The following is a 26,811-nucleotide window of genomic DNA, read 5'->3' as shown; positions in this document are numbered from 1 at the left end:
ATTTACAGAACAACATCCACCAGGTAGGAGTTTATTCCTAATCATTGCAGTGGACTTGTGTTCCTGTGACTCCGGCACCAGAGTGAGATGCGGTTGTGGTGGTTAGGTGAAGGGATGGGCATCTAACCCGGAGGGTGACAGTCGGAACACACCAGCCATCCTTGGGAGAAAATGAGGCTGTTGTTTTCGGAAACCCTACAGAGCAGTTCTATTCTGGGAGCCAGAACTGATGATGAGACTAGTGAGTTTACTTTTTAGTCTTCGCTAGCTACGTGTAAGGAGCCCAAGAGGTGCTATAGCTGCCTACTACAGACCGGTGGTTCCAAACCCACCCGCCGCTAAGAAGGAAGATGAGTCTGTCACTACGGTCTTGGGAACTCCGCATCGGGTCCATTGAGTCAGCATCAACTCGCCGTCAGGGTTGATGGTTTAGTTGTGGTTTACTGTTCAGTTAGCATTGCTAGTTTGGCTCCCCCCCCCCACTCTTAGAAATGCATGTTATCAGGCCTCAAGTGACTATCTTCAACTATGAGCCCTGGTGTTCTAGTTGGTTAAGCATTTGTCTGCACATCATAAGGTCCATGGCTCAAATACACCACCGCATCTTCAACAGAGAGATGAGGCTGTCTAAATTATGTCTCAGAAATCAGTACAAATGTGCTCTATAAGATTACTATGAATTAAAATGAACTCAGTGGTAGTGGCTAGGTATAATGACAGCTAGAATTATTTATGGATATACAAGAAAAGGTTGAGAAAATATTGGGGAGATTTTAGTTTTAGGCTTCCAGCCAATAATATTGAAACTCTCTTGCCAAATGAAAAGACTTAATATAATCTAAAAGTAATTAATTCAGAGATTAAGAATGAAACAAATCATATTTTCTACTAAACCAGAAGTACTATTAAGTTTCTGGAGCGGGTTTTTACTGTGGTCCTTTGCTTCTCACGCTGTAAAAATTCACACTGAAGCAGGATGTGTGATCCAAGGGAATTGTTATGAAGGACAGGATTTAGTCTTCACAGTCTCAAAAGGGTACACACTGTTTCTGGGATGTATGACAAACCATGCAGTAGCTGCACTGGGGTTCACAACGGGGCACAGAAAACCACGGGGAAAAGAACACCTTCATGTGAGAAATTTGGGGGATTGAGAGAAGCCAGTAGCCCAAGAACCCAGAGACTTAAAGCATTTGGGTCAGGAGGCTGTGGGCCCAGAGTAGGTCCAGAACAGGCATACGTCTGCCTCTGGCCAGGAGCAGAGTAAGAAAGAGCCAGGCCTTCCACAGCCAAGATGTTTCAAAGCTCTGGCTGGGGAGGCGTGGTTGATGGTCTCGGTTGACGCACTGTTGAGTTAGGCCCACCCGAGTGAAGTACCTACGGTGGGTGTGTCCAGATATTGGTTTTACTGGGCCTGGAGGGCTTGTGTCTGAGCATGCTCAGTGTGGGGTCTTCATAGGGCTTCAATGGTACCCGATTTCTTTCCAACCTCCTCTGTGGGAGCCTTTGCAGGTGTGGGAAGGACAACTCCCTGTCCCCAAATCTAGCGACCTAACAGTGCCACGCTCTGTTTATTTGCATGTTTCCGACAGACCCTTTGGAAAAATAGAGAAATGGTGGTGAAAATACAGCAGAAGAAAGGATATTATCATGATTCTGACATTAGTCCTGATGGAATTTCAAAGTAGTTGAAACTTATTTTTTAATTGTTTGACATGCTTAAAAAATTAATTAATTAAATGAAGCCCCAACTGTAATATACTAAAATAAACCCTGGTAACCCATGAATCCCTTCGTTGCTGACTGATCTCTTTGTCTTTTGTGTTGTGGCTCACTGCTGGTTGACTGACTTGAATGTTATTTGTCTCCGTCCTGCTCTGTGCCAGCCCGGAACGTTCGGGCTCCACTCAGCGAGGGGGTGTGCTCCGTGCAACTGCAATTCCTTCGGGTCAAAATCGTTCGACTGCAATGAGAGAGGACAGTGCTGGTGCCAACCAGGAGTCACGGGGAAGAAATGTGACCGCTGTGCCCAGGGCTATTTCCAATTCCAGGAAGGAGGATGCACAGGTCTGTAAATTAGACTGAAGCCCAACTGCTCATGCTCTGGCCGAGCGTCTTAGCTTCTGTCACAGTTTGTTCTTTGGAGTTCCCAGAGGCTGCGGGAAACGCACGTTGGCAGCAAATGCACACTAGGAAATATGTAATGTGAAAAGGAATGTATACATTTCAATCTAATTAACAAATTAAATACACTGCAACCTGAAACTGAGTCTTATAAATAGCCGTGGTTGTGAGGATTCGAAAAATAGATAAACATTATCTGCCAATCCCAGGATTCTTGTACCTGCTTCCTGTTTGTGTCCTCAAGTCAGCCTGCCACTCAAGGAAGCTACAGTTTGAAAGACAGATGGGCTTATTTTCTGGGTGCCACCGTTAGCTTAACCAGTACGTCTTTGCTCATACAGTTCGGTTTTTCCCTTTTCTTTTGAAACATAAAAAATATGTACAAAAGAAGTTAATTTTTTCTGATCTCCCCTAAAAATATGTGGCATCTATTTACAAGCGCCTTGACAACTGTGATGTGACGTGAGAGAAGGAGATTGGCTCCGGGAGTGGTTAGTTCATGAGGAAATGGGGCTGTGTCTCTAACCGTGGTCGTTTAATTAATGACCGCAGATGTCCAGCTCCAGCCTTCCCATAAATCTTAAAGGAAGAAAATAGGAAATAGCTCAATGGAGAACAAAGTTAAGATTCCATACTAGACTTTATTTGTGTGCCAGTGATTATTTGCCCTTATACTGCCAATCATTAGATACATATGACCTTTGCTACTGAACTTGCGGATTCAGCAATGATGACTTCCCATAAACTCAGCACCATGAAAAACACATGGCAAGGTAGTAAGACATGATTGTTATTGTTCTAGAAAATTTATGTTGGAAGCAGCAGGAATAATACTTAACCAGTATCTTTCAGACAGCCTTACTTTATTGTTGTTGATTTTTTTGTTGTTGTTTTTTAATCATAAAGCCACATTGCATTTTTTCTACATATTTCCTCCTCTAGTCCATTGATAATCTTCAAAACCTTAAAAGATTAATAAGCTTCATATTAACATGTACTATGTTTGGTTCTTTAAATCAAATTCTCCTTAAGGCTTTCACCAACTCTCAGTTCATTAGATGGAACCTAACATTCAAATAGCATCCACATTACAAGAAATTATAATTGGGACCAAGAAAATTATTTAAAATTATGAAATGGTAAAGAATGTAGACTTAGTAAGCATTCTAACCCAGAGAAACAGCAGAAAGAAAAAGGAGACAGGATAGCATTGTGGTTGAGCCTGTGACTTGAGGCAGACAACCTGGATTTGTTCTGGTGGCTCCACGTGACACAAGGTTATGTGACCTTGACTGAGTAGTCTTGCTGGCCCTCTGCTCAATACATCTATTAAATGATGTGTCTACTGCATATGGCTTCGAGAATTTGTTGAAATAATGACTATAATACAATAGTGCTTGGCATATGAATGTTATATGAGTTTATCATTATCATTATTATTAGCATTATTTATTTATGAGTATTATTAATGGTAGTAAACATATTTCTGACAGGGAGGAAAAAGTAGTGAATTAATCAGGTCTTCTTCTCATTTGTATTATGGTTCCTCTGAAGAACTATTTAGAGAATTCCTATTTGCAAATAATGATTTGAACTGTCCTAAGACATTCTTTAGCACATAAATTTAAATATAATGTTAACTATTTTTCTTCCTAATGAAGGGGACATATGAAATAAATCCTTTGGCTTGGAATTGACAATGACAATAATAATAACATAAACAACACTACTACCATTTATTTAGTGCTTCCTCCGTGTCAAGCAGTGTGCTAAACATCTTTCACAGCTGGCCTGGAGTGCTGTGAGCAATGATCATTGTGATCCTTTGGAAAGCTAGTCTAATCTAATATCCTAAATGAACTCCATTTGAAGATTCAATCATTTTTACCAATCAAAAAGATGTTTATGTCATTACTTGTTTATTAAATTCCAGTATTTGGCATTTCATCTTTTGCTTTCACTTCTTTGATAATTCAGTTTAATGTTAGACTAAAATATACTCTTTTAGTAGTTTGGTCAGTTATAAAAAATAATTGCAATTCATCCCTTGTTTTGTATGTCTTTGACTATCTCCTCAAACCTTACCTTCATATCCCTTGAGAAAATGCAATGAATAGCGATGGATTTTGCACTCTTCATATATCACAGCATATCAAAGTAAATGAAGAAGCTGTTGAGAGGTGGTAAATAAAACTCAACAAATATAATCATATATCGAAAGTGTCCACAAGTGGACTGTTTAAGTATTTGCAAAACTAGAATGTCCTGATGAGTGTCGTTTACAACTATATCCATGATCCTTAAATTTAATATACTAAATAGAATGAACCCTGAGGGCCCAGTGTTTTAAGCGTTAGGCTGCTAATCAAAAGGTTTGAGGTTTCCAACACCTCTGTGGGGGAACAAGAGGCTTTCTGCTCCCCCAAAGGTTTCCCCGCCTCCAAAACCCCGTGGGGCTGTTCTACTCTGCCCTATGGGGCTTCTATGAGGCAGAATCAAATCAGTGACTGGATTTAGTTTTATTATTATGTTTGCTAGTTTTTGTTGCAAATAAGTAATGTCCACCGGTATGAAGAGCATAGAAAAGTTAGCAATGACCTTAAATACAGGAATAGTGCTTAGTGGCATCTAGATAATCCCATCAACATGGAATTGTATACACTGACCCTTTCTCTGCCTGAATTTCCCCAAACAGTTGGAAACACTTTAACTTTTGGAATAATTGAATTAAATACAGCATATACTTTCTGTCCAATTCCATTGTGAGATACACTGTCCAATGATATGAAAGATGAATGAGTTTTCCTTTCAAAAACATACAAACATAGTATGAGAAAGAGAATAATACAAAGCGCCACAATCAAATCTCAGCACGCTTTCTCAATTTTTTTCATGTCCTTCTTGTTTCCCCTCTTTGACTTCCGAAGCTTGTGACTGTGCCCACCTGGGTAACAACTGTGATCCAAAGACTGGCCGATGCATTTGCCCTCCCAATACCATCGGAGAGAAATGTTCCAAATGCGCCCCCAATACCTGGGGCCACAGCATTTTCAGTGGTTGTAAGGTAAGTGAGGCACTTTATTTCCTCTGCTCATGGTTTCACGTGCTCAGCTGGTGGCGTTCTATAGTTAGCTAGTACAAAACCCCAAATTACTTACACCAGCTTATCAAGCTGTGACTGCAATGTGATTGGAGTGGGATGATGTCGATCATTCTGTGAGCTCTGGGGTTTTTCCAGTTTACAGTTTCCCACTGGCTCTGCCCTCCTCGGTTTCATGGAACAGCTTCCCATGTGTTCCCGCGTAAGCACTCTGCCTAGCTGTCTGGGAAGTCTTTCTGCAAGCTTGGAGATCTGCCTGTGGGACGCAGCCTCTAACAGCATTACTCCATCGCCCCTCCAGACTCCATGCTATCTCCACTCAGCTAGTGTGCGGGGCTTTGTATTCGTGGGGATGCCGCCCAGAGATCGCCTCTCATAACTAGCTGGAGTGTTTTCCTTTGCTCAGAAGTGACAGTCCTGTGCTTCTTGATGCCCAATATCTGAAGACCATCATTCTTGTTCAAATATATTATTTATATTGATTTGGTTCAGAGTTGTTTTGACAGGAGAGAGATACTTCTAGTATCTAACTCTCCATTGACAGAAAAGGAAAATTAAACAGGATTAGTTAACATTTCAGCCTCTTGAGTCCAGGAGGCCTTTGGAATTCTTGCCTCGCAAGAAATTAAAAATACAGAACTAGATGTCAGGGAGGCTGTTTGAGTTAGAAACGTGTGAAGGTTGGTGGTATTAACAAACTAGACTCTTCTGTGTGTGTGGAAAGCTCACAGAAAAGACGGTTAAAATAGAGTACTTAGAGGAGGAGCCTGAAAATACGCGATGTCATGGAAACTGGAGAAGAAACAGCTGAAAAGAGAACAGGTAAACATGTAAGTGTCACAAATACAAAGGAATATTTCAACGCCAGATGCAGCCCAACAGGCCGGTATGTTCAGGACTTCAGGGTGTCCGTTCAATTGCCAAGATATTGGAACATGATAATAAGTGACCCCGGTCATGCTATTTAGAAATTTACACTCCTTTTTCTACTTAGCATACATGCGTGGAATGATTGGATTCAACCATCCCTAGATAGGCAATAAAAGATCTGAGTGCAGGGCTCTAGAAACCACTGAAAAGAAGAAAGCTGGTGAGAGTCGGAATAAATTCAGATGTCGGACTGATTCAATGTGTGATTAGAGAAAATAAAAACTAAAATGGACGAACATTTTTCTGTTGGCAGTAGCACCTAGGGACTTGAAGTTCTATAACAGCTATAGTTTTAAAACGAACACAAATTTTCCAGAAATACACATTTTGTTGCATTGGAAATGTTCTAAATTTCTATGACTGACTTTTTGGATTTCCACTTTGGATTTAAACATCCTTCTTATTAATTTGACTTATTAATAAAGAAACATGTTTATGGGATTTATATTTCATCTTCAAAATCCTAACAATGTGGCCAGACTTTCACTCCTGAAAGTAAAAGTGATGCCTACTATTCATGAGGAAAGTCGAATTGGGATGCAGCCCAATAGCCAGCAACAAACAAGCAAGCAGTCAAACCAGCCAACCAACCCTAGCTTATGGTTGATGTCACTATTCTTGCTGATGATTGGACAAACATTTCTATCAATTGAAATTGATAAAATACCTTTATATCACTACTTAAAATCCAAATTTCTGAATTGTAAGACATTGATTAATAATTTTTAAAGTGCATATATATTTATGAGCATGTATTCTACTATTTACAAACCCTAGGTAACTGTAATCTAAATGAACAGTGTTTTGAGATTTATAGCTTCCCTTTCTTTGTGTCACGGGTAATTTCTCTGGGCTGAGGTTTGAGCGCACACATCATTTGAGCTTTTGTTTGAATAGAATACAAAGTCCTCCATCCTTCACTAGCAGGGAAGAGTGCATAAATTCTCTATTGCTAAACAGTACATCTAATTATGATTTGTGTTTATGTTGGCTATAGTGCTATCTAAACATATGGTTAATGGACTCATTTATCTTTCACTATATTTTCCTAAATAAACTTCCAGATTTGGAAAGGCCCCAATGATCATTTGTACTGTTAACCATTTCTTAAGAATCAGTTCTGTAGTTTCATATATTACATGGTATAGCAGATACTGCTCATTTTCATTAAGGTTTATTGTATATGTTGCATCATTATAATTTTATAACATATCATAATTTTATATTTTTCATTTGGTCCATTTTGTTTAACTCAACCAAAATATACGCAATTTGATTGGTAAGGAAAATTTGTTTAAGGGAATGAGTCAATCATTTCGAATTTTGAAATACTATTATGCATCTGATAGTGTATAGAAATGAGTTATTAGAAAGACAGCTGTTAATTTCTTCTATAAAATCCTTAGAAGATATGTCCATTTTGGTAATAAAATGAAGAATTATGTTTTCTAGACCTAGTAAGCAAATCAAATATTTACATCTAGCTGACAACTCTATGTTTACTGAATATCATGAAAACAAGGAAGATTATTAAACCTAAAAATGTCAAAAATGAAGCCTGAAAATTACTTTAAGATCAGAATGTGAGGGGCCCTGGTGATGTAGTGGTTATACACTGGACTACTACCCTCAGATCAGAAGTTTGAAACCAGCAGCCACTCTGTTGGAGAAAGATGAGACTTTCTTATCCCATAAAGAGTTACGGTCCTGGAAATCCACAAAGGCAGGTCTACTTTGTCTTATAGGATCTCTGGCATCTACTGGATGGAAATGAGTTTGTTCTGTTTTCTCAAAATAGGAGAAGATTTTTCAGAAAACATTTGGGTGGTAAAAATAAGATAGAGGAGAAACAGGTAGTGATACATCACATCGTGGAAAGAGTAGGTCCATACGTGAACTCTTGTTGCCAGGAGGAAATAAGCTCATTCCTCGTAATGGAGGATATTCAGCTGAAAGATAAACATGCGAAGCATACAAAATGAAATTCAGACTTGAATCCAGAAATTTGGCAAAATACTATGACATATTTCTATAGATCTGAGAGGATTAAACAAAAAAAAAGCTGTGTTTCAGGCAAAGTATACAGAAAAAAAAGTCGAAAAGACATTGCTCATCAGGAAAACTAGAGTAGAAATCATTGTTAACTAGTAAACGTTGCTGGGTGCCAAGCTGGTTATACTTCATCATGATCCTATGTGTAACAGAACAAAACAATGCCCAATCCTGTAGTAGCTCATGACCAGTGCTATATACAAGCCTATTGTTGCAGCCAATATTGAAGGTGGACTCTGGAAATAAGAACCCAATGTCACACTTGGAGGGAATTTTATTAACAACTTGTGAAACAGATGATACTACCTAACTTGCTGAAATTGAAGAGGATTTGTTTACGTACTGATGATCATCAAAGGTTGCGATCTTTTCCATGGATTACACTCCAACATAAAGAAAACAAAGCTTCTCACCACGGGACAAATAAATACCATCATGATAAATGGAGGCAAGATTAAAGTTGTCAAGCATTCCATTTCACTTGAATCCCCAGTCATGTCCCACAAAAGCAGCAGTTATGAAATCAAGTGATGTATTTCATTGGCAAATCTGCTGCCAAAAGATCTTTTTAAAATGTTAAAAAAATAAAAATGTCACATTTTGGGTTAGTGGGCTCTTGGCCTAAGTTCTGGTATTTGCAGTATTATCATATGCATCTAAAAGAATGACAATAAATAAGGAAGACTGAAGAATGATTGAATTATAGTGTTGGCAAAGAATATTGGTTATACCATAAACTACTAAAAGCATGAAGAAATATGTCTTGGACGAAGTTCAGCTAAAATGCTCTTTTGGAGCAAGACTGTCAAAATTTCATCCCATGTTATCCAGAGAAAGCAGTCTTTGAAGAAGGGCATCACGTTTAGAAAAGAAGAGTTAGTGGGGGCGGGGGGGGGGCGGGAGAGGGGAGAAAACCTTCAGGGAGCTAGAATACCAGCTTGGCTTTAACAATGAGCTCAAACTTAGCAGGAGTAGTGAGGATGGTTCAGGATCAGTCGAGTTATTTCTATGGACAGAAAATTGCCAAGAGTTGGAACTGACTTGAAGACACCTAATGACAACAACAACTACACGTTACTCTTGAGTACTGTCGAGTCGGTCCTGACTCCAAGCAACCATGTGTACAAAGAACAAAACACGACCTGGTCCCGTGCCGTCCTCACAATTGTTCTCAAGTTTGAGGCCAGCCAGTACGCCGCTGTGTCAATCCATATTACTGAGAGCCTTCCTCTTTTCCTGTCCTTCCCTTTTACCAAGCATGATGTCCTTCTCCGGGGGCTGATCTTTTCTGACAATATGTGCAAAGCACACGAGACACACTTTCTCCATCCTTACCTCTAAGGAGTGTTCTGGCTGTACTTTTTCCAAGACACATTTGTTTGTTGCTTTGGAGTCCATGGTCCTTTCAATATTCTTTGTCAGCACCATGATTCAAATGCATCATTTCTTCTTAGGTTTCCCTTATTCACTCTCCACCTGTCACCTGCATGTGAGGCAATTGAAAATGCCATAAGTTTTCTTCAGGCACACCTTAGTGTTCAAAGTAACATCCTTGATTTTCAACACTTTAAAGATGTTTTGTGCAGTAGATTTGCACAATGCAATGCACCCTGGATTGCTGTTTCAATGAGTTTTGATTGTAGAGTCAACCGATACAAAATCCTTGACAACTTCAATTTTTCTCCGTTTACCATGATATTGACTTCTGGTCCACTTGTAAGGATTTATTATTATTTTGTTTTTATGTTGAGGGGTAATCCATGTTGGAGGCCATGATCCTTGGTCTTTATCAGCAGGTGCTTCAAGTCTTCTTCATGTGTAGCAAACAAAGGTATCATCTACACATTGAAAGTTGTTAATAAGATCTCTTCATATTCTGATGCCCCATTCTTCTCATATAATCCAGATCTTATGATGATTTTCTCAGTACACAGATTGAATCAGGACAGTGAGAAGATGCAGCCTGACACACACATGATCTAATGTGAACCATGCAGGATACCCTGGTTCTGTTCTCCTGCTTCTTGATCCGTGCACAGGTTCTACAGAAGACGACACAGGAGGTTCAAAAGTGGTACATTCAAAAGAGTAGTGAGGGAGGAAATAGTAGCGTATCTAAGAACTAGGAAAGGTTATTCTACCCAGTGCTCGAGCTGAGATTCTGGTCTATTTGTTTCTACGATAAGAACACACAGCCTTTAGGAGAAACAAAAATAAACATTTTTATTAAAATAAAACGTCCGGAGTTTTAGGATATCTCTTGGTCTATAGATTCTATTCACCAATGTTCAAGGTTTTGAGCAGGTTGGAGCTGTTTTTGTTTTTTAAAGATCATTTTATTAGGGGATCATACAGTTCTTATAACAATCGATACAACAATTGTATCAAGCACAGTTGTACAAGTGTTGCCATCATCATTTTCAAAACATTTCCTTTCTACCTGAGCCGTTGATATTATCTCTTCTCTTTTCTCCCCCTCCCCCCTCCCACCTTTGTGATCCCTTGATAATTTATAAATAATTATATTTTCATATTTTAAACCATCTGGTATCTCTCTTCAGCCATGTCTCTGTTGTTCATCCCCCCGGGGTGATGGTGAGTTATATGTCGATCAAAGCAATCAGTTCCCCCTTCTCCCTCTTCTCTCCATACTGTTCCCTACCCTCTTGATATCACTGCTCTCATTATTGGTCCTGAGGGGTTTATCTGTCCTAGATTCTGTGTGTTGAGAGCTCCCATTTGTGCCAGTGTACATGTAATGATCTAGCAGGATTTGTAAGGTAGAACTGGGGTCATGATAGTGGGAAGGGGGAGTATTAAAGAGGAACCCTGATTGTTTCCTTGCTGCTTTACTGCACCCTTATTGGCTCATCCCTTCCTTGTGATCCTTCTATAAGGGGATGCCCAAATATCTACAGATGGGCTTTCAGTCTCCATTCTGACCCCCCCCCTGTTCACACCAAAATGGTTGTTTGATTTGGGTCTTCTGATTCTTGATGCCTGATCCCATTGATACATGGGCTGGTGTGCTTCTTCCATGTGAATTTTGTTGCTTCCCTCCTAGATGGGAATTTCAAGCCTTTAACTTCAAGCCTTTAAGAACCCACATGCTGTATATTGTAATAGCCGATCATCATCAGCTTTATTCACCACATTTGATTATGCACCCATTTTGTTTTCAGCAATCATGTCAGGAAGGTGGGCATCACAGAATGCCAGGTTATTAGAACAAAGCATTCTTGTATTGAGGGAGGACTAGAGTAGAGGCCCAATATTCAACTGCTACCTTAATACTTAATCTATAAATATATGTACAAAGACCTATATCCATATCTTTATATATTAATATATTTACATATATACATGTCTAGGTTTATAAAAGGAAATAGAGGAAAGAACAGGGGGCAAAGACATTTATAGAGGTATAAGCATAGTTTGTAGCTATTTGGAAGCAATCTTACATTGACAAAGAGTGGGTGAAGGCAAGCTCCCCACCACTTACTGACATTGAGTCAATTCTGACACATGGCAACCCTATTAGATAAAGTAGAATTGACCCTATGGGTTTTAGAAACTGTAACACTTTATGGAGTACAAATTCTTATCTTTCTCCCACAGAATAGCTCATGATTTTGAACTGCCAACCTTGCTCTTAGTAGCTCAATGTGTCACCACTAAAGATACTTAAAAGATGCAAATAAGGAGAGAGGGGCCTGAGAGAACAGTTGGAGATATTCTGGGTCACTGGGCCCTTGTGATAAATATAATAAGTATTATAATGCAGAACTGGAACCCATAAAGAAAGTACCTTTCTGTCAATATGGCATTATTGGTCCTTACAGGATTCTTCTTTGCATTTTCACTTGCATTTTCAGTACATTGCAAGAAGGGTTGAATTCTGTTAATCATATCATTATCATATCATATCATTAAATGGAACTAAAAGGTGAAAAAACCAGAGAATGAGTAGAAATTAAAATCTAGAGAGGTTTAATAAGGAAAAGATTAAGAAGAAACTAAAATTTAATGTTATTGTTAGGTACCATCAGCTCAGTTCCTATTCAGAGTGAGAGAATGGAGAACTGCCCTGTCCTGCTCTATCCTCACAATGGTTCTTAAGTTTGATCCACCGTGTCAGCCCATCTTGATGAGAGGCTTTGTATTAGGCTGGGTTGTCCAGAGGAATTTAAAAAAAAATTGTGATACTCAGAGATGTATAAGAAATAGCTTTGTATCAAGAAGGAAATTTATATCAAGGAGGCATCGCAGTTAAGTGCAACTCAAGTCCACGGGTCCAGTGCTAGCGGGGGTCCTCGTAGGCTCATGCAACTGCAGGCCAACGATGCAGAGAGGTGACGCAGGAAGCAGGAAACCCACAGCCCCTGGCTGCAGAGGAGAATGTGTGCAAGGTCTGTGGGACCATGGATCCGCTCCCAGGTCAGAGGCTCCCATGAGGTTGACCGTGGAGGCAGACATAGTCCCAGTGAGGGTGGGGGGTGATGGAGACCAAACTTAAGGCACATCATGCTGTGACCTGATTGGCAGGGTGGACTGCACCCCACAATTCACACCATTTCAAGTTGACATAAAATCTAATTGTCACAGCCTTTCTCTTTTTCACTGACCTTCTGCTTTACTAAATCCTTTTATCTCAGGACTTATCTAGATAAGGATAAATCCTTATCTAAGGATTATGAAATCCTTATCTAAGGACTCTTCTCTCCTGACAACATTCCCAAATCACAGGAGATGAAGGCTTGCCATTCTTGCCTCTAAGGAACATTTGCCAATACTTCTTCCAAGATAGATTTGTTTGCTCATTTGGTGGTCCATGGTACCTTCCCCATTTTTTCCCAGCACCACAGTTCAACTGCGTGGATTGCCCTTCAGTCTTCCTTATTCAGTGTTCAACTTACACATATATAGGAGGCTATGAAAAATACCAGGGCTTGGGTCAGGCATACCTTATTCCTCAAAGAAATATCCTTGCTTTTCAACACTTTGGCAGCAAATTGACCTGATGCAGTGCATTGTTTGGTCTCTCAAATGCTGTTTCCATGAGCATTTCCCACAACTCCTTCTTGATCTCTGTACAATTTCTGCATGAGCACCATAAAGTGTTCTGGAATTCCCATTCTCAAAGCTATCAATAGTTGGTTATGAGCCACACAGTCAAAAGTCCGAAGTAAACATCTTTCTGGTATTCTCCACTTTCAGTCAGAATCTGGGATCAGCAATGATACACCTTGTTCTACATTCTGTTCTGAATCCAGCCTAAACTCTGGCAGCTCCCCGTTGCAAACTTTGTTGGATGTTCTTCAGCAAAATTTTACTTGTATGTGACGTTAATGATATTGTCCTGTAATTTGAGCATTCTGGTGGGTCACCTTTCTTCGGAATAGGTACAAATCTGGATCTCTTCCAGTTTCCCAAGTAGCGGTCTTCCAAATTTCCCGGCATGGACAAATGAGAATGCTTCCAGGGCTTTATCGGGTTGCTGAACTATATCGATTAGTATTCCATCAATTCCTGGATGCTAGTTTTGGGATTGAACTTTAAGTGCAGCTTGAACTTCTTCCTTCAGTGCCCTTGGTGGGATGTTCCTTCGGTACCTGACATGAGGGAGTATTGACTAGTTATTTTTGGTCTAGTGACTTTGTGTATTCATTCCATCTTCATGGGATGCTTCATAAATCATTCAATATTTTGTCCATAGAACCTTCAATCTTATAATTCAAAGCTTGAAATCCTTCTGTAGTTCTTTCAATTTAAGACATGCTGAGTTTGTTTTCGTTTTTTTGTTTTCTAAGGTTCTTTGTACATTTCATTATAAATTTGTACTGCCTTCTCGAGCTGCGCTTTGAAAATTTCTTTTTAGTTCTTGACTTCATCATTTCTTTCATTTGCCTTAGCTACTCTATGATTAAGAGCAAGTTTCAGAGTCTCTTCTGACATCCACTTTGTAGTTGCATAATCTGTTTACAATTTGAGAGGATTCAGAGTGAAGAGGTAGGGTCTAGGCTGTCAATCGGGTCATAGCTTGATGACTTCATTTGGAGGTGCTAAGGAGGCAAATAGCTCACTGCCTGGGAGACATTGCAACTGTCAAGACACCTGGAGCTGCACTAGTGCCCTGGGCTGGAGGAACCACGTAGAGAGCCCTGCCAGTGGTGAGATGCTTACAACACCACAGGATCCACAAGACCTACCACCCACTGGCCTGTGATCTTCCTGCATTCAGTGTCATTGCATGTGTTTTGTAAGCCTGAAGAGGACTTTATAAATTGGTATTGGACATATAGGCTAATATTGGATTTATGGACTTGATCTGGACTGTGCTGGGATGTTTTCTTAATGTACAATCATTCTTCCTAATACACATATTAGGGTCTATGAGTTTGTTTCTTTAGTCTACCCAGATTAACAAACACTTTATCTTTTATTTCTTTCCTGTCTTTTAAAGTAACCTTTTGCTTTCTTCACAAGTAATGTTCTTGATGTCCTCCTGCAGCTCCTCAGATGTTCTGTCATTAGTGTTCAGTGCATCAAATCGGTTCTTGAGATGTTCTTGAAATTCAGGTGAGATAAACTTGAAGTGATTTTTAGCTCTTGTGGGCTTTAAAAATTTTCCTCAGCTTCATCCTGAACTTACATAAGAGCCACTGTTGGTTTGTTCCACAATCGACCCTTGTATAATTTTTCCTGTTAATATTGACTAGCTCTATCATCTCTTACCACAGATATAGGCAATTTGATTTCTGTGTATTCCATCTGGAGAAAACAGCCATGTATTCATCACTTGTGTTGTCAAAAAAAGATATTTGCTATGAACAAGTCATTTGTTTTACAAAGTTCTATCCTGAGGTCTCCACCTTTGTTTCCATCACCAAGACCATCATTTCCAACTACTATTACTTCCTCTTTGCTCTTAACTTTTGAATTCCACTCAGAAATAATTATTGATGCATCTTGATTATTTGATCAATTTCAGACTGAAGACATTGGTAGAATTCTTCCATTCCTTCATCATTGGTTGTAGTGGTGGGTACATAAATTTGCATAATAGTTGTCTGAATTGAAGTTCGTGAATGTGGAGAGATATAATCCTATCACAAATCACACCATACTTCAAGATAGACCTTGAAATATTCTTTTGGATAAAGTATGAAACCTCATTTCTGTAAGCTCTGTCATTCCCAACATAGGAATGACATATGATTTTCTTATTCAAAATGGTCAATACCAGTCCATTTCAGCTCATTAACACCAAGGATATCGGACTTTACACATTCCTTCTCATTTTTTATTGACATCTAGTTTTTATAGTTTCATAGTTAGTACATGCCATATTTGATTACTAGTTGTTTTGTGCCTGTTTCTCTGCATTTTAAGTCATACTCCATCAACAAATGAAGGTCCCAGAGGCTTTATTCTCAGGGACTTACTCCGTCCATGTCATTAGGCATCCTTTATTGTGAAAAGGCAGCTCTTCCTCAGTCTATTGAGCGTGCCTTCTGACTGCAGGAGCTTGTTCTCCGGCACGGTAGCTGACGAATGTCTGCTTCTGCTCTGGAGGTCGTCAGTATCTGATGTTCTTGATGTCATAATAAGGTTTTTAGTAGCTCATTTCTCAGGAATGGGGCATCAAGTCCTTCTTGGTAGCCTATTCTTAGTTTGGAAGCTTTGCTGAATGAAACGTGCTCATTGTGGGTGGCTCTTCTGGCATTTGAAATACCAGTGACAGAGCTTTCAGCAGGGGAGTAGTCAATAGCAGTGACACACAAGCCACCATAATAGGACAAGCGGTGGACAAGGAGTGGTGGGGGCTGCTAGATTATCATCTAGTTTCACAAATTGGCCATCCCTTTTTATGTTATGATGTGTTCCAAGTGACTCAGACGATACTAATAGAAAGTATACAATATGTGTGTCGCTCACATTTGCCTAATAGAAGAATAGAAATAACAAAAGTAAAACGTTACTCCCATCGAAATTGTGTTAATACGTGCTGTTTTATCTTCTCTTAGGTTTGCAACTGCAGTTTGGTGGGATCCCTTAATTTCCAGTGCAATGTGCACACAGGCCAATGCGAATGTCATCCCAAATTCTCTGGATCCAAGTGCACGGAGTGCAGCCATGGTCACTGGAGGTACCCTCACTGTGACAGCTGTGCCTGCTTCCCGCCGGGAACGGAGACCACAACCTGTGACACGGACACGGAGAAATGCTCGTGTCTCGATCAGACGGGGCAGTGCACTTGCAAGGTACACACTGCCAAAATAGAGCGAGCGAACACCTTCTCGATTCTGTGTCAAAGACTCCCATGTCACTTCATTCAGGGTTCAATATCCCTGCTTCCAGGAACTAACTAGATAAATAAATTAAAAATCAATGCTGGATAGCTTTCATCTATATGTAAACACACACACATGTATTCATTGGTGTGCAGCTAAACACAGATTTTTATGTATTTATATTTAACCAAAACCCATCCTTTATTTTAATTGATAGAAATGATATGTTTTCCTTGGATTATTAAAATGAGATTATTTCTCTTTATGTGTTTATTTTGCTTAAACAAGAAAAATCTGGGTGAGAGGGGAGACAGTTCTTTAAAATACCATCAGGGAAATCAGTGCTAAACAGCAAAGTTTAAATGAGGAGCAGGGGGGCTAAAATTAAACTGCAATCACTTTACACTGAAGAATATATTTACTGCTGTGAACGGTCTGTAAAATTCCATCACTGAGAAACACTGGCACGGAAAATAGTGACTATCTGCAACTTTCAGCCCTCATTAATATTGTGAAATGATGGAGGAAAGCAGCCAATTAAAAAGGATAAGAGGAATGTTTTCTCCTTAGATATTTCTGAGAAAATTCAATCCAGAATAAACACAGTGAACACCATGTCAAATTATCTTTCCAGATAGAGTCTGTGCAGCAAGGGAGGGGACTGGAAGATCAGGCTGGGTGCTGGTCACTTGTGAAGCCGTGATAGTTAAGGAAACAGCAGGGTTCACCATGAAAGATGCACCATTCTGGGTCGGAGCATTTTAAATTGCAATTATACATTATATACATGATAGATATCATGTGTGGATAGAAGGCGCTGTGTGGCACAAGCATTTTACACTCGGCTGGTAACCAGCAGTGTGTCAGTTTGCCCCCACCCAGGGACTCTCTGGAAGAGGCCCAGTCGGAGAAAGACATTCTCTGCAACATACAGCGTTACCATGAGCCGGGGGCTGGTGATGACAGCTAATAAAAACGTGTGTGTTTGTGTGTGCTACTCCTATACTTATACTTTCACATATTAGTTACAGGTACAGTAAGTAAGCTCCTGGTTGCTAACTGAAAGGTCAATGGTTTGAACCCACCCCCTGCTCCTCAAGAGAAAAGACAGATGTGACAGTGTGCTTCTTCAGAGACAATGGCCTTGGCCTTGGAGACCCTCTGGAGAAGTTCTAGTTTGCCCTACAGGGTTGTTAAAAGACAGAATTGACTCATCCATCAGTCGTGAGTTTTTGGTCCTCTCTCTCCATCAATATAGCAAGTGTTGTCATTAGCTGCCAACTAACAACAGCAATTCTGACCGTAACTCCTAGCCACAGTGACCTTGTGTGGGTAGAGTCCTCCTCCATAGGGTTTTCAAGGCTGTAACCTCTAGGAAGCTGATTGTCAAGGCCTTTCCTGAGAGGATTTGAACTGGAAACCTTTGGACTGTTAGTCAAACACTTAATTGTTTGCCTACCCAGGGGCTCTTTATCATAACACTTACATAAATAGATATTATAACCTTCTGTTTGAAAGCACTGTCATTTCTAGGAATCAATATGTTTCTTTCCAAAATTCTCAAAAGTCTTTAATATTGCTCGCAGTAGAACTAAGCAAGTCTATTGCTCACAGTACAATTGTAGGAAATGTACCACTTATATTTCAAAAGCAGTATACAATATCCTTAGCAGTACACACATTTGTAAATGAGTCATATTGAAAACCTATGGGTTTATACCAGTACGATTAGCCACAAATTGCCATTGGAGATATAAGTCTAATACTCAACTTGCATTTGTTTCGCTTTGTTTTCTACCATAGAAAATGTGTCCCTGTTATTTCTTCTAAAGTTTATTTCCTTCATAACTTTGCTCTAAATATCCCTGCCTTTTATCTGCTTACAGATGAACGTGGACGGTGTCCACTGTGACAGGTGCCGGCCAGGCAAATTTGGACTTGAAGCCAAGAACCCCCTTGGCTGCAGCAGCTGCTATTGCTTTGGTTCTACTTCTCAGTGCTCTGAAGCGAAAGGACTGATCCGTACGAGGGTAAGGAGCCACTGAGCCACGTAATGGCTTAATGTCAGTGCCTGCTGATGTCTTTGACTGTGGCACCGAGGGATGGTAGGAAATGGCAAAACATTTAAGTAACTTTTTTCCTGGCACCCATTTAGGAATGGTAAACCTGCCATTACACAGTTGGGGGGGGGGGGGTAGATGCCTTTTCAAAATTCTTCCCTAACAATAGTTTATTTATTGGTGATAAGGTAGTAGATGTCAAGTGAAAACAGATAACTACTGTTAAAAAAAAAAAAGCAAAAACATCATGCTTTGGGATGGGAACAAGCTGCCCCCGGAAGAGTCCAAGCACTAAAGCATGGATGTTGACATGTGTTAATGCCGTCGGAACAAGCAAAAGGAGTTGCACATTTCTGCTGAGCAGCCTCAGGAATGCAGTGGACTTTAGGGAAGGGCATGCTTATATTTGCATGAATTCTCCAGATGGCTTCACAATGGAAAGGGTTTTCCACTAGCTTCACAGCTCACCCTGCGGGAGCTCCATCAGTTGTGAGACCAGTTCGTCACCTTAGGGAGAGGAGTTCCGTACGCCTTTCGATGAATGCTCCCACCGGTCCCCTAAAGGCTTGAGCTCAGCCTCTCTTACGTCTTGCTCACATGCAGGTAACACTGAGCCCCAAGCAGACCATCCTGCCACTGGTGGATGAAGCACTGCAGCGCACAACCACCAAGGGCATTGGTTCTCAGCCCCCAGAAATCGTTGCACGCATGGATCTGGTGAGACAAGATCTCCATTTAGAACCATTTTATTGGAAACTTCCAGAACAATTTGAAGGAAAGAAGGTAAGCAAAGAAACTCCAAAGTCACATGCGAGCAAAGCAAACTATGTTTCTATGTAACTAATTCATCGCTTTTTACTGCATTTTGCTAGTTGATGGCCTACGGTGGCAAACTCAAGTATGCGATCTACTTTGAGGCTCGGGAAGAAACAGGTTTCTTAACCTATAAACCTCAGGTGATCATTCGTGGTGGCCCCCGCTCTCATGCCAGGATCATCACCAGGCACGTGGCTGCTCCATTAATTGGCCAGCTGACAAGGCATGAAATTGAAATGACAGAGGTAAGGTTATTAATCGTTTGCTGTAAGAATTCCAATTGTTTTGTATTCCGTTGTGTCAAAGTAGTTTCTTTTCTTGTTAACAGAGAGAATGGAAATATTATGGTGATGATCCTCAAATCAGTAGGCCTGTGACCCGTGAAGACTTCTTGGATATACTATATGATATTCATTATATTCTTATCAAGGCTACTTATGGAAATATCATGCGACAAAGCAGGTACCAACAATTTTTTAAAATCTACATTATTAAAATAGAGATTACGAGGGAGATCCATCAGCCAAGAATGATTTAGAAATGGTTGGTTTTCAAATTTTATGGCAAAAGACAAGTCAAGGATTCCTGTGAGATCACCTAGTCAAAGTTAGTACTAATCATCAAAAGCGTAAAAGAGGATGAGACCCAAGATGAGGAGAAAACTACTGAATTTGCTGTATGCAAATGGGTTTTAGATCCCAGGCAAAAATTTGGATGTGAGAGTTCTATGGGAGAGATCATTAGGAATTGTGCTCTAAGTACTGAGTGAGGGCCTTACTTAAATGAACTCTTGTGGGAACCAGGCAGAACCAAGTTGGATCAATTTTCTCCAAACTGTGACAGTCTCGGCAGCTTACTTACAGTATGTTGTACTATGTTTCCATTTTTCATACAACATTATGAGAAATAATTGGGAATTGTTATGAAGGAGAGATGAAAATAAAGTTTGCAACTATGCTGACAGGTTAGGGATACATCTCCGTCTGACACTTGTCAGACAATTTGAGGTGTCCGGTGTTAAATAATCAGATGAGCTCACCCATGGGGATTTCGAAGTAGAGAAAAGTGTTGAGGACATGAAGACCACCCCAATGTTTAAAGAATCTCAAAGAGGGACTATCAGAAGACTGAAAAGAACACAGAAGACTATGAAGGATGAATGCAGTTTCTTTGGCCCAAACTGAGAACACTTCAAGAAATAATTATTCATTATTAGCACATGGTAATAATGTGATAACTATCACAGGAGTCCTGATGGTGTAATGGTTATGAGTTGGGCTGCGATCCACATGGTCAGCAGTTCAAAATCACCAGCAGCTCCATGGGAGAAAGATTGGGCTTTCTACTCCCTTCCACAGTTGCAGTCTCAGCCACCCATAGGGGTTGCTGTGAGTCAACAATGACTCAATGGCAGTGAGTTTGGTTTTTTGGAAAGTAAACCGGTTAAAATGAGAGCTGGTGAACAGGGCTCTAGCATGCATTGGTGACAATAATAATTTCCGGGGAATCCCGGAGAGGGACCACTCTCAAGGTTTGAAAGAGTGGATGGGAAGGAAAGAAAGAAGATACGTTTTAAAAGTCAAGAGATGGTGGTTTAACCGGAAATAATCAAGCAGGGGTATGGACCATGAAGAAAGGTGTTAGCAGCAGGAAAATATACAAATATAGAATAAAAAATAAAACTAAGCACACATGACCAAGTTCTTTGACTATAAGTGATAATTCACTCAATGAGTTAAAATGAGGAAATATGCAGATGTAAATAAGTGATCCAATTGAATGCAGACATTGTTGAACAATATCATTGCTGTCACACTCAAGTGAAATTTTGCTAACATAACTCTAAGACAGTTGAGGCCATCTATCCATAGTAGACTTCTAGAAATTCAAGTTGCATTCATATGAAAAACAATGAAGTATAATCATTGCTTACGTCAGATGGAGCTCAACTTAGAGCCAAGAGTGCTAGAAAGCTGTTTGCGATGCTACTTGACTTTGTGGCTCATAAACACAGACCATTAAATCAAGGGCTAAAATTCACCTTCAAAACTATATTATTTTAGTTTCATTTCACATCTGTCACTAGTAATAGATTATTGTATGTGAAATAACAAAAAGGTATATAACAAAATATTATACTGTCAACCACAATGTGAATTTAGTTTAGAATATCAAGTGTGAGTCAGGTGGCAGAAGCCAAAGTAAGTTTGCACTTTGTAGAGGATAACAGATAACTTTATAATTATGAAAATATATTGTGTACAAATACACTATGATAAGAATATGGTGGTGCACAGCATTGTTTTTGAATCTATTAGAAACATTTTAGTTACACATGTTAAACTGTGATACTTCCTTGGTTTCCCTATAAGTACCTTATCACCTTACTTATATCCCTCACAAAGCATAATACCCTTGGTTTAAGTGGCCCGTTTTGCAGGTCTAGAGTAAATAAGACGTACAATGGGGCTTCAAAACTTTTGTGCAATATATATGTTATCACTTTTCCTCTAAATTCAGTAAAAACTATAATCATAACCCAAGAGCAATAAGGAAAAATAATTTATGAGCTCAACCCTTAATTGTTCAAGACAGTATACTTACATACATATAAAAATATGTATATGTTTAACATTCCCCCCAAGGTTATTAAGCCTTACCTTGCTTCCTCATTTATTGAGATATACATTTTAAATCGTTTAGAAATGACTCTAGGTATTACACTAGTACATGCTGTTTGAAATTCAGACTTTTCACATTTTGCCAATGTTGGCATTTTCCTCTGTCTTTGAGCATTTGTTTCTTACGCATTTATTTGAAGGAAATATCTTTGGTACTCAATTAAATAGAAGCCAACTGTTCCTGTCTAATACCCTAAGAAAAATGGTGTGCTCTAGAAACACCTGCCACTGTCACCAGGCAAGTTTCGCTTGCTTTTTCACCCCTTACCAGTGGTGTGGACAGTCTGTGAGAAGGAAGGAAGCTGGCACTGGTAGCTCCTTGGGCTAACGGATAGTATGGAGAGGCCCATGGAGGCCACTTGTCCACAAGCACAGTGACATTCTGGCTCCAGCAGGAAGTCCAGGCAAGCAGAAGGGCAGAATCTCGCTGCAGAAGGGAAGGCATTTGTTAACAGCTCACTATCTATACGGGGACTTTGAGGAGGGGAGAAGGAACCTGCAGCTTAACCAAATGTGTGTCTCTTATAGGCTTCTCCATTCACATGACATTGCTGTGAAACCAGGAAGTACATGCGTAGTTCAGTTTCAATAAAGTCTGCCTATGCTTGTTATAAAGTTTAGGATTCAAACTCTTAAGCTATTGGAGGTGACTTTTATTGAAGCAAAACTATTCATTGTCTCATTTCAAAGTTTATTTGCTGAACATTTTCATGTACCAGTTAGTCAGTCATGAAATAGTCTGAGTTTATGGACTGCACATGTTTTTAATGCATAAATTCAAATGAATAACAAAGGGTATCAACAATTTTCAGGTGAATAATTATTTTTATCAATTTTTCCCAATAAGAAGGATGTGTTAGGTTATTTGTTTGATAGCATTTACAAAATACTCATTTGAAAAGTTTCATTATTCTAAAAAGAGAGAGGTATTGTTAGATTCTATTCAAACTTCTTTTTCCAAAGTTCTCGAAAGGGCACTCAGAGACTAAAGAAGAAGACAGCGGATAGGGTATTAATTAAAAAGGCCTTCCCTGCTGACAATCTGAGATATTCTAATGGGCAGTAACCAAGGGCTATCTGTTGTTCAAAAGAATATAAATGTATAATTAATTGGCCTTGTCTACCTGAAGCCACTGCATTTTATAAAGGAAAAAAATCTTATTATAAACTTCTCATCAGGATATCAGACATCTAATTTACTATATAGTCTAAAGACTTACGTGGATATTTTGCTAATGTATAAGCTCGACATTTGAAGAAACAAACGTGAAACCATAAGGTCTGGAATTTGAGCTCCTGAAATTCCAAGTGTCAAAACATGACAACAAGGTTAAGTCTAATGACAAAAGAAAAAGAGAAAAAGACAGCTTATTTCTGTGGGAGTCCAAGTGCTCTTGATGTACTGATGTGATCGTTACTGTGCTTACTGTTTCCAGGATTTCTGAAATCTCAATGGAGGTGGCTGAACAAGGACGTGTAACAGCAGCGACTCCGCCAGCCCACTTGATAGAAGAATGTGATTGTCCCCAGGGCTATTCTGGCTTGTCCTGTGAGGTAAGCTGACTCCCGCACCCCCCCCCCCCAAACACACCACTGTTCAACAAAAACACCTCATGGAAGCAGTCAAATGGAAATACTCCTGACACTATTTGTAGAATGTTCCTTCAGGCAGACCCCGCACCTAGTTTCTTGGGTCTTCTTCACCTTGCAAGAAGGAGTAGGTTAATATCATTGCTCTCCATTAGTAGGAAATATATAGACTATAAAAAGTATCTAATAGAAATTAAAAGATTTTTAAAAATATAAAAGAATTAGGAAATAAGATTGGTTTTAGAAGGCCCATTTCTTCTCACCACTCTGAAACGTTACGACATAGGGAAACCTTGGAAATCCTAAGACAGGATGTCCTGTACAGTCAGCTGTTTCCTTCAACCGAGGTGTCTCTGAAGCATATGGATTTGTTCTGAGAGCATTACGCTCCTTCAATCATTCCATTTTAAAAACGGCTTTTTCAAAGGTTTTATAGGATATACTTTTTTTTTTTAAGCAGCGACCTATAGGATATTCTTTTTGACAGTTTCTAGGATAAGACAAATTTCTAGATTTTTTTTCTCTTCTAGATTAGACAAGTCTGTATGGATTGTGATAAGCATTGTATGAGCCTCCAATAAATTGATTAAAAGAAGAAATAGATTTAATTTCTATAAATATTAACAGGATTGATGAGATAGAGGGAAATTTGGTCTAGGGAAGTAAATAGCCTGGGTTTGACTTCCAACTTCACTATAAACTAGAGACCTTGCACAGGCTACGAATCTTCCTTAAATGGCAGCTGGCATGTGTAGAAGCTGGCGAGATGCCCCTCCAACACCTGTCCCACAGACCAACAAATCAGACAGGGCATGGTATCTGGTCCGTTCCCAGGTCTATAATGCAAACCATTAGAATCCTAGAAAGACTAAATGAGCTTTGAGCATAAAATTACTAGATCTGTTGTCTGTTAGTCATGATTAATATTATTAATGTCATGATTAATTAAAGTTGAAAAGCCAAGCTCACTGCTTTCAAGTGGATTCTGACTAGTAGCTACCCTATAGGACAAAGTATACTGCCCCTGAGGGTTTCTGAGACCTTATACATATAGTCTCATATGTAGACTATATATATAGTCTCGGCTTTCTCCCACGGAACAGCTAGTGGTTCCCAACTGCTGGCTCGGTAGCCAGCAACCCAACTCATCTCCTACTATACCACCAGGGCTTTCTGAGAACTAATTATATATGCATAGATTGACTGATGATAATCTTATACATCTTGCTTGATAAATATGGCTTCAAATGTTTTAAGAAGTATGGAAAATAAGGCATATTCTGTACTAGGTCAAAGCAGAAGGAAAATCTAACACAACATAAATGAATTTCTACTGAAGCATTCAATAACGGTGGGGCAGGGGTGGGGTAGGGGTGGGGCATTCTGTTTCAGTCTGAGCTACCTTGCTCCATCTCCGAGAGAGGTTACTTGCTTTCTATGCTGAACCACAGGCTCTTTATTTATAGAATCATCATGAGGAATACATTACATTTTTAAATATGTTTAAAGACCCATTTTAAATGAAGTGTTATTCAGCTTAATAACCATCCCATGTGTTCCATGTGTTCAGAGAATAATTTCATGTGAATAATGGCAAATATCTTAAGAAACAACCTTGGCATAATTTTATATCCCTGTATATAACTTCTTTAAAAGACAATATTTATTAAAATACATTCATATTGATATAACAACTAGCCAAATAGTTCATTTCATTATTGAATAATAGTCCCCATATACATTAATATATCCATTATATGCACAGTAATAAGTAGATAAATGCACATATGCAATTATTAAATATGCATACATGTACACAAGATGTATATGAAAACTGAGAGACACCTGACATGAATGAGAGCAAGTTAAGAAGCTGCTACCAGGTTCCAGTTACATGGGCCCTGGCTTATTTCAAACAATGCTTTTTTTTTTTTGCATGCCTCTGTGGTCAGGGAATGGCTTCACACTAGTTCTTTCAGTAATACACTTGTTTTAGTCTCACGCGGTGTCTTAAAAAAATGCATAACTTTTGGCCCTGGAAAAATTGATTTTGAGGTAAAGGTGAATGAATGTTTAACAAAACTCAGTTAGACATCTTCCCAAATCATTGAAACTTTGCAAAAAAAATTATTAGAATTCTACCCCACATAAAACAACAGGCAAATCAGGCATTTTAACTTAGGTTAAGAAGACCTCAAAGATGAACTAAAGGCAGAGGGTCGGCTCAGAAGTTTATGAAGCTTTTTCAGGGTACCCGAGGAGTAATTTTGCTGGATCTTCTTAGAGGACACGGGATAAGCACATGGCCTGTTCTGAGGAAGTTTGTGGAAAGCTGCACTGGCAAGATAAAATCCAGGAACCTTATGCTGAGACACTTTCCCTGCATAGCAGTGCTCACTCGACTTCAAGGGTCGCAGTGACCCTCCTATGAGGCTGTCACTGGGAAGACACCTCCCATCTGCTCATACTATCATGACCTTGTCCCTTCCAACTTCCTGTATTCTCCAACTTCAAATAACATTGAAAAGGAATATGATTGGAACCTCTCTAGGAAGCCAAAATGACCATTTTGAGATGGTGAAATTTGAAAACCATAGAATTCTCCAGTGCAAGGTCCAACTCAAATGCATGGCATGAAGTCAATTCCTACTCACAGCAATAGGGTAGCATTGCCCCGGTGGGTTTCCCACACTGTAACTGTTTAGCAGAGTAGAAAGACTCGTCTTTCTCCTGTAGAGCAGCTGGTGGTTTGGAACTGATGACCCTGTGGTTAGCAGCCCAACTCCTAACACACTATGCCACCAGAGCTCCAGGCAGAGAAAAGTTATAGAGATGGAATCCTGGCTTTAGAAGTACAGGCGGGCAAGTCAAAAAGCATGGTGACCAAACCATAGAAACTTTCATTCAACAAAAATATTGAGCTGTGAAAAATAATTGTTTCTGGACATATCTAAGCCTGTACACTCTGAAGGCAGACTTTGAAATTCTTTCACGTTCTCCTAAATTTAATTGGCCCAGCAGATGCCCGCATTGTCTGGATCATATTGGGAAACCCAAGATTATTCATTGGGTAGGTTTCATTGCCTAAAACTGTCTTCATTAGTTTCAACCTCCCATAAAATATTGGCAGAAAGATTAGTTCATTGCTCTGGCTGGTCTTTTCC

General features: G+C 39.5%; 1 protein-coding gene across 1 annotated transcript in view; it reads left to right on the top strand.

Moving 5' to 3' along the window:
- LAMA2 (laminin subunit alpha 2) overlaps positions 1-26,811 on the top strand; it is a 636,281-nt gene that overhangs the window by 412,955 nt on the left and 196,515 nt on the right. The window contains exons 21-28 of the mRNA XM_075554570.1: positions 1,887-2,067; positions 5,052-5,188; positions 16,234-16,470; positions 18,387-18,530; positions 19,164-19,343; positions 19,433-19,621; positions 19,705-19,838; positions 23,494-23,611. Coding sequence (XP_075410685.1) covers positions 1,887-2,067; positions 5,052-5,188; positions 16,234-16,470; positions 18,387-18,530; positions 19,164-19,343; positions 19,433-19,621; positions 19,705-19,838; positions 23,494-23,611 — 1,320 coding nt within the window. The remainder of the gene's footprint in view (positions 1-1,886; positions 2,068-5,051; positions 5,189-16,233; positions 16,471-18,386; positions 18,531-19,163; positions 19,344-19,432; positions 19,622-19,704; positions 19,839-23,493; positions 23,612-26,811) is intronic.

This window comes from Tenrec ecaudatus, chromosome 7 (genome assembly GCF_050624435.1).
Source record: "Tenrec ecaudatus isolate mTenEca1 chromosome 7, mTenEca1.hap1, whole genome shotgun sequence".
NCBI classification, from domain to species: domain Eukaryota; kingdom Metazoa; phylum Chordata; class Mammalia; order Afrosoricida; family Tenrecidae; genus Tenrec; species Tenrec ecaudatus.
The sequence above is the reverse complement of the archived record's forward strand: the minus strand, read 5'-3'. Positions and strand labels throughout refer to the sequence as shown.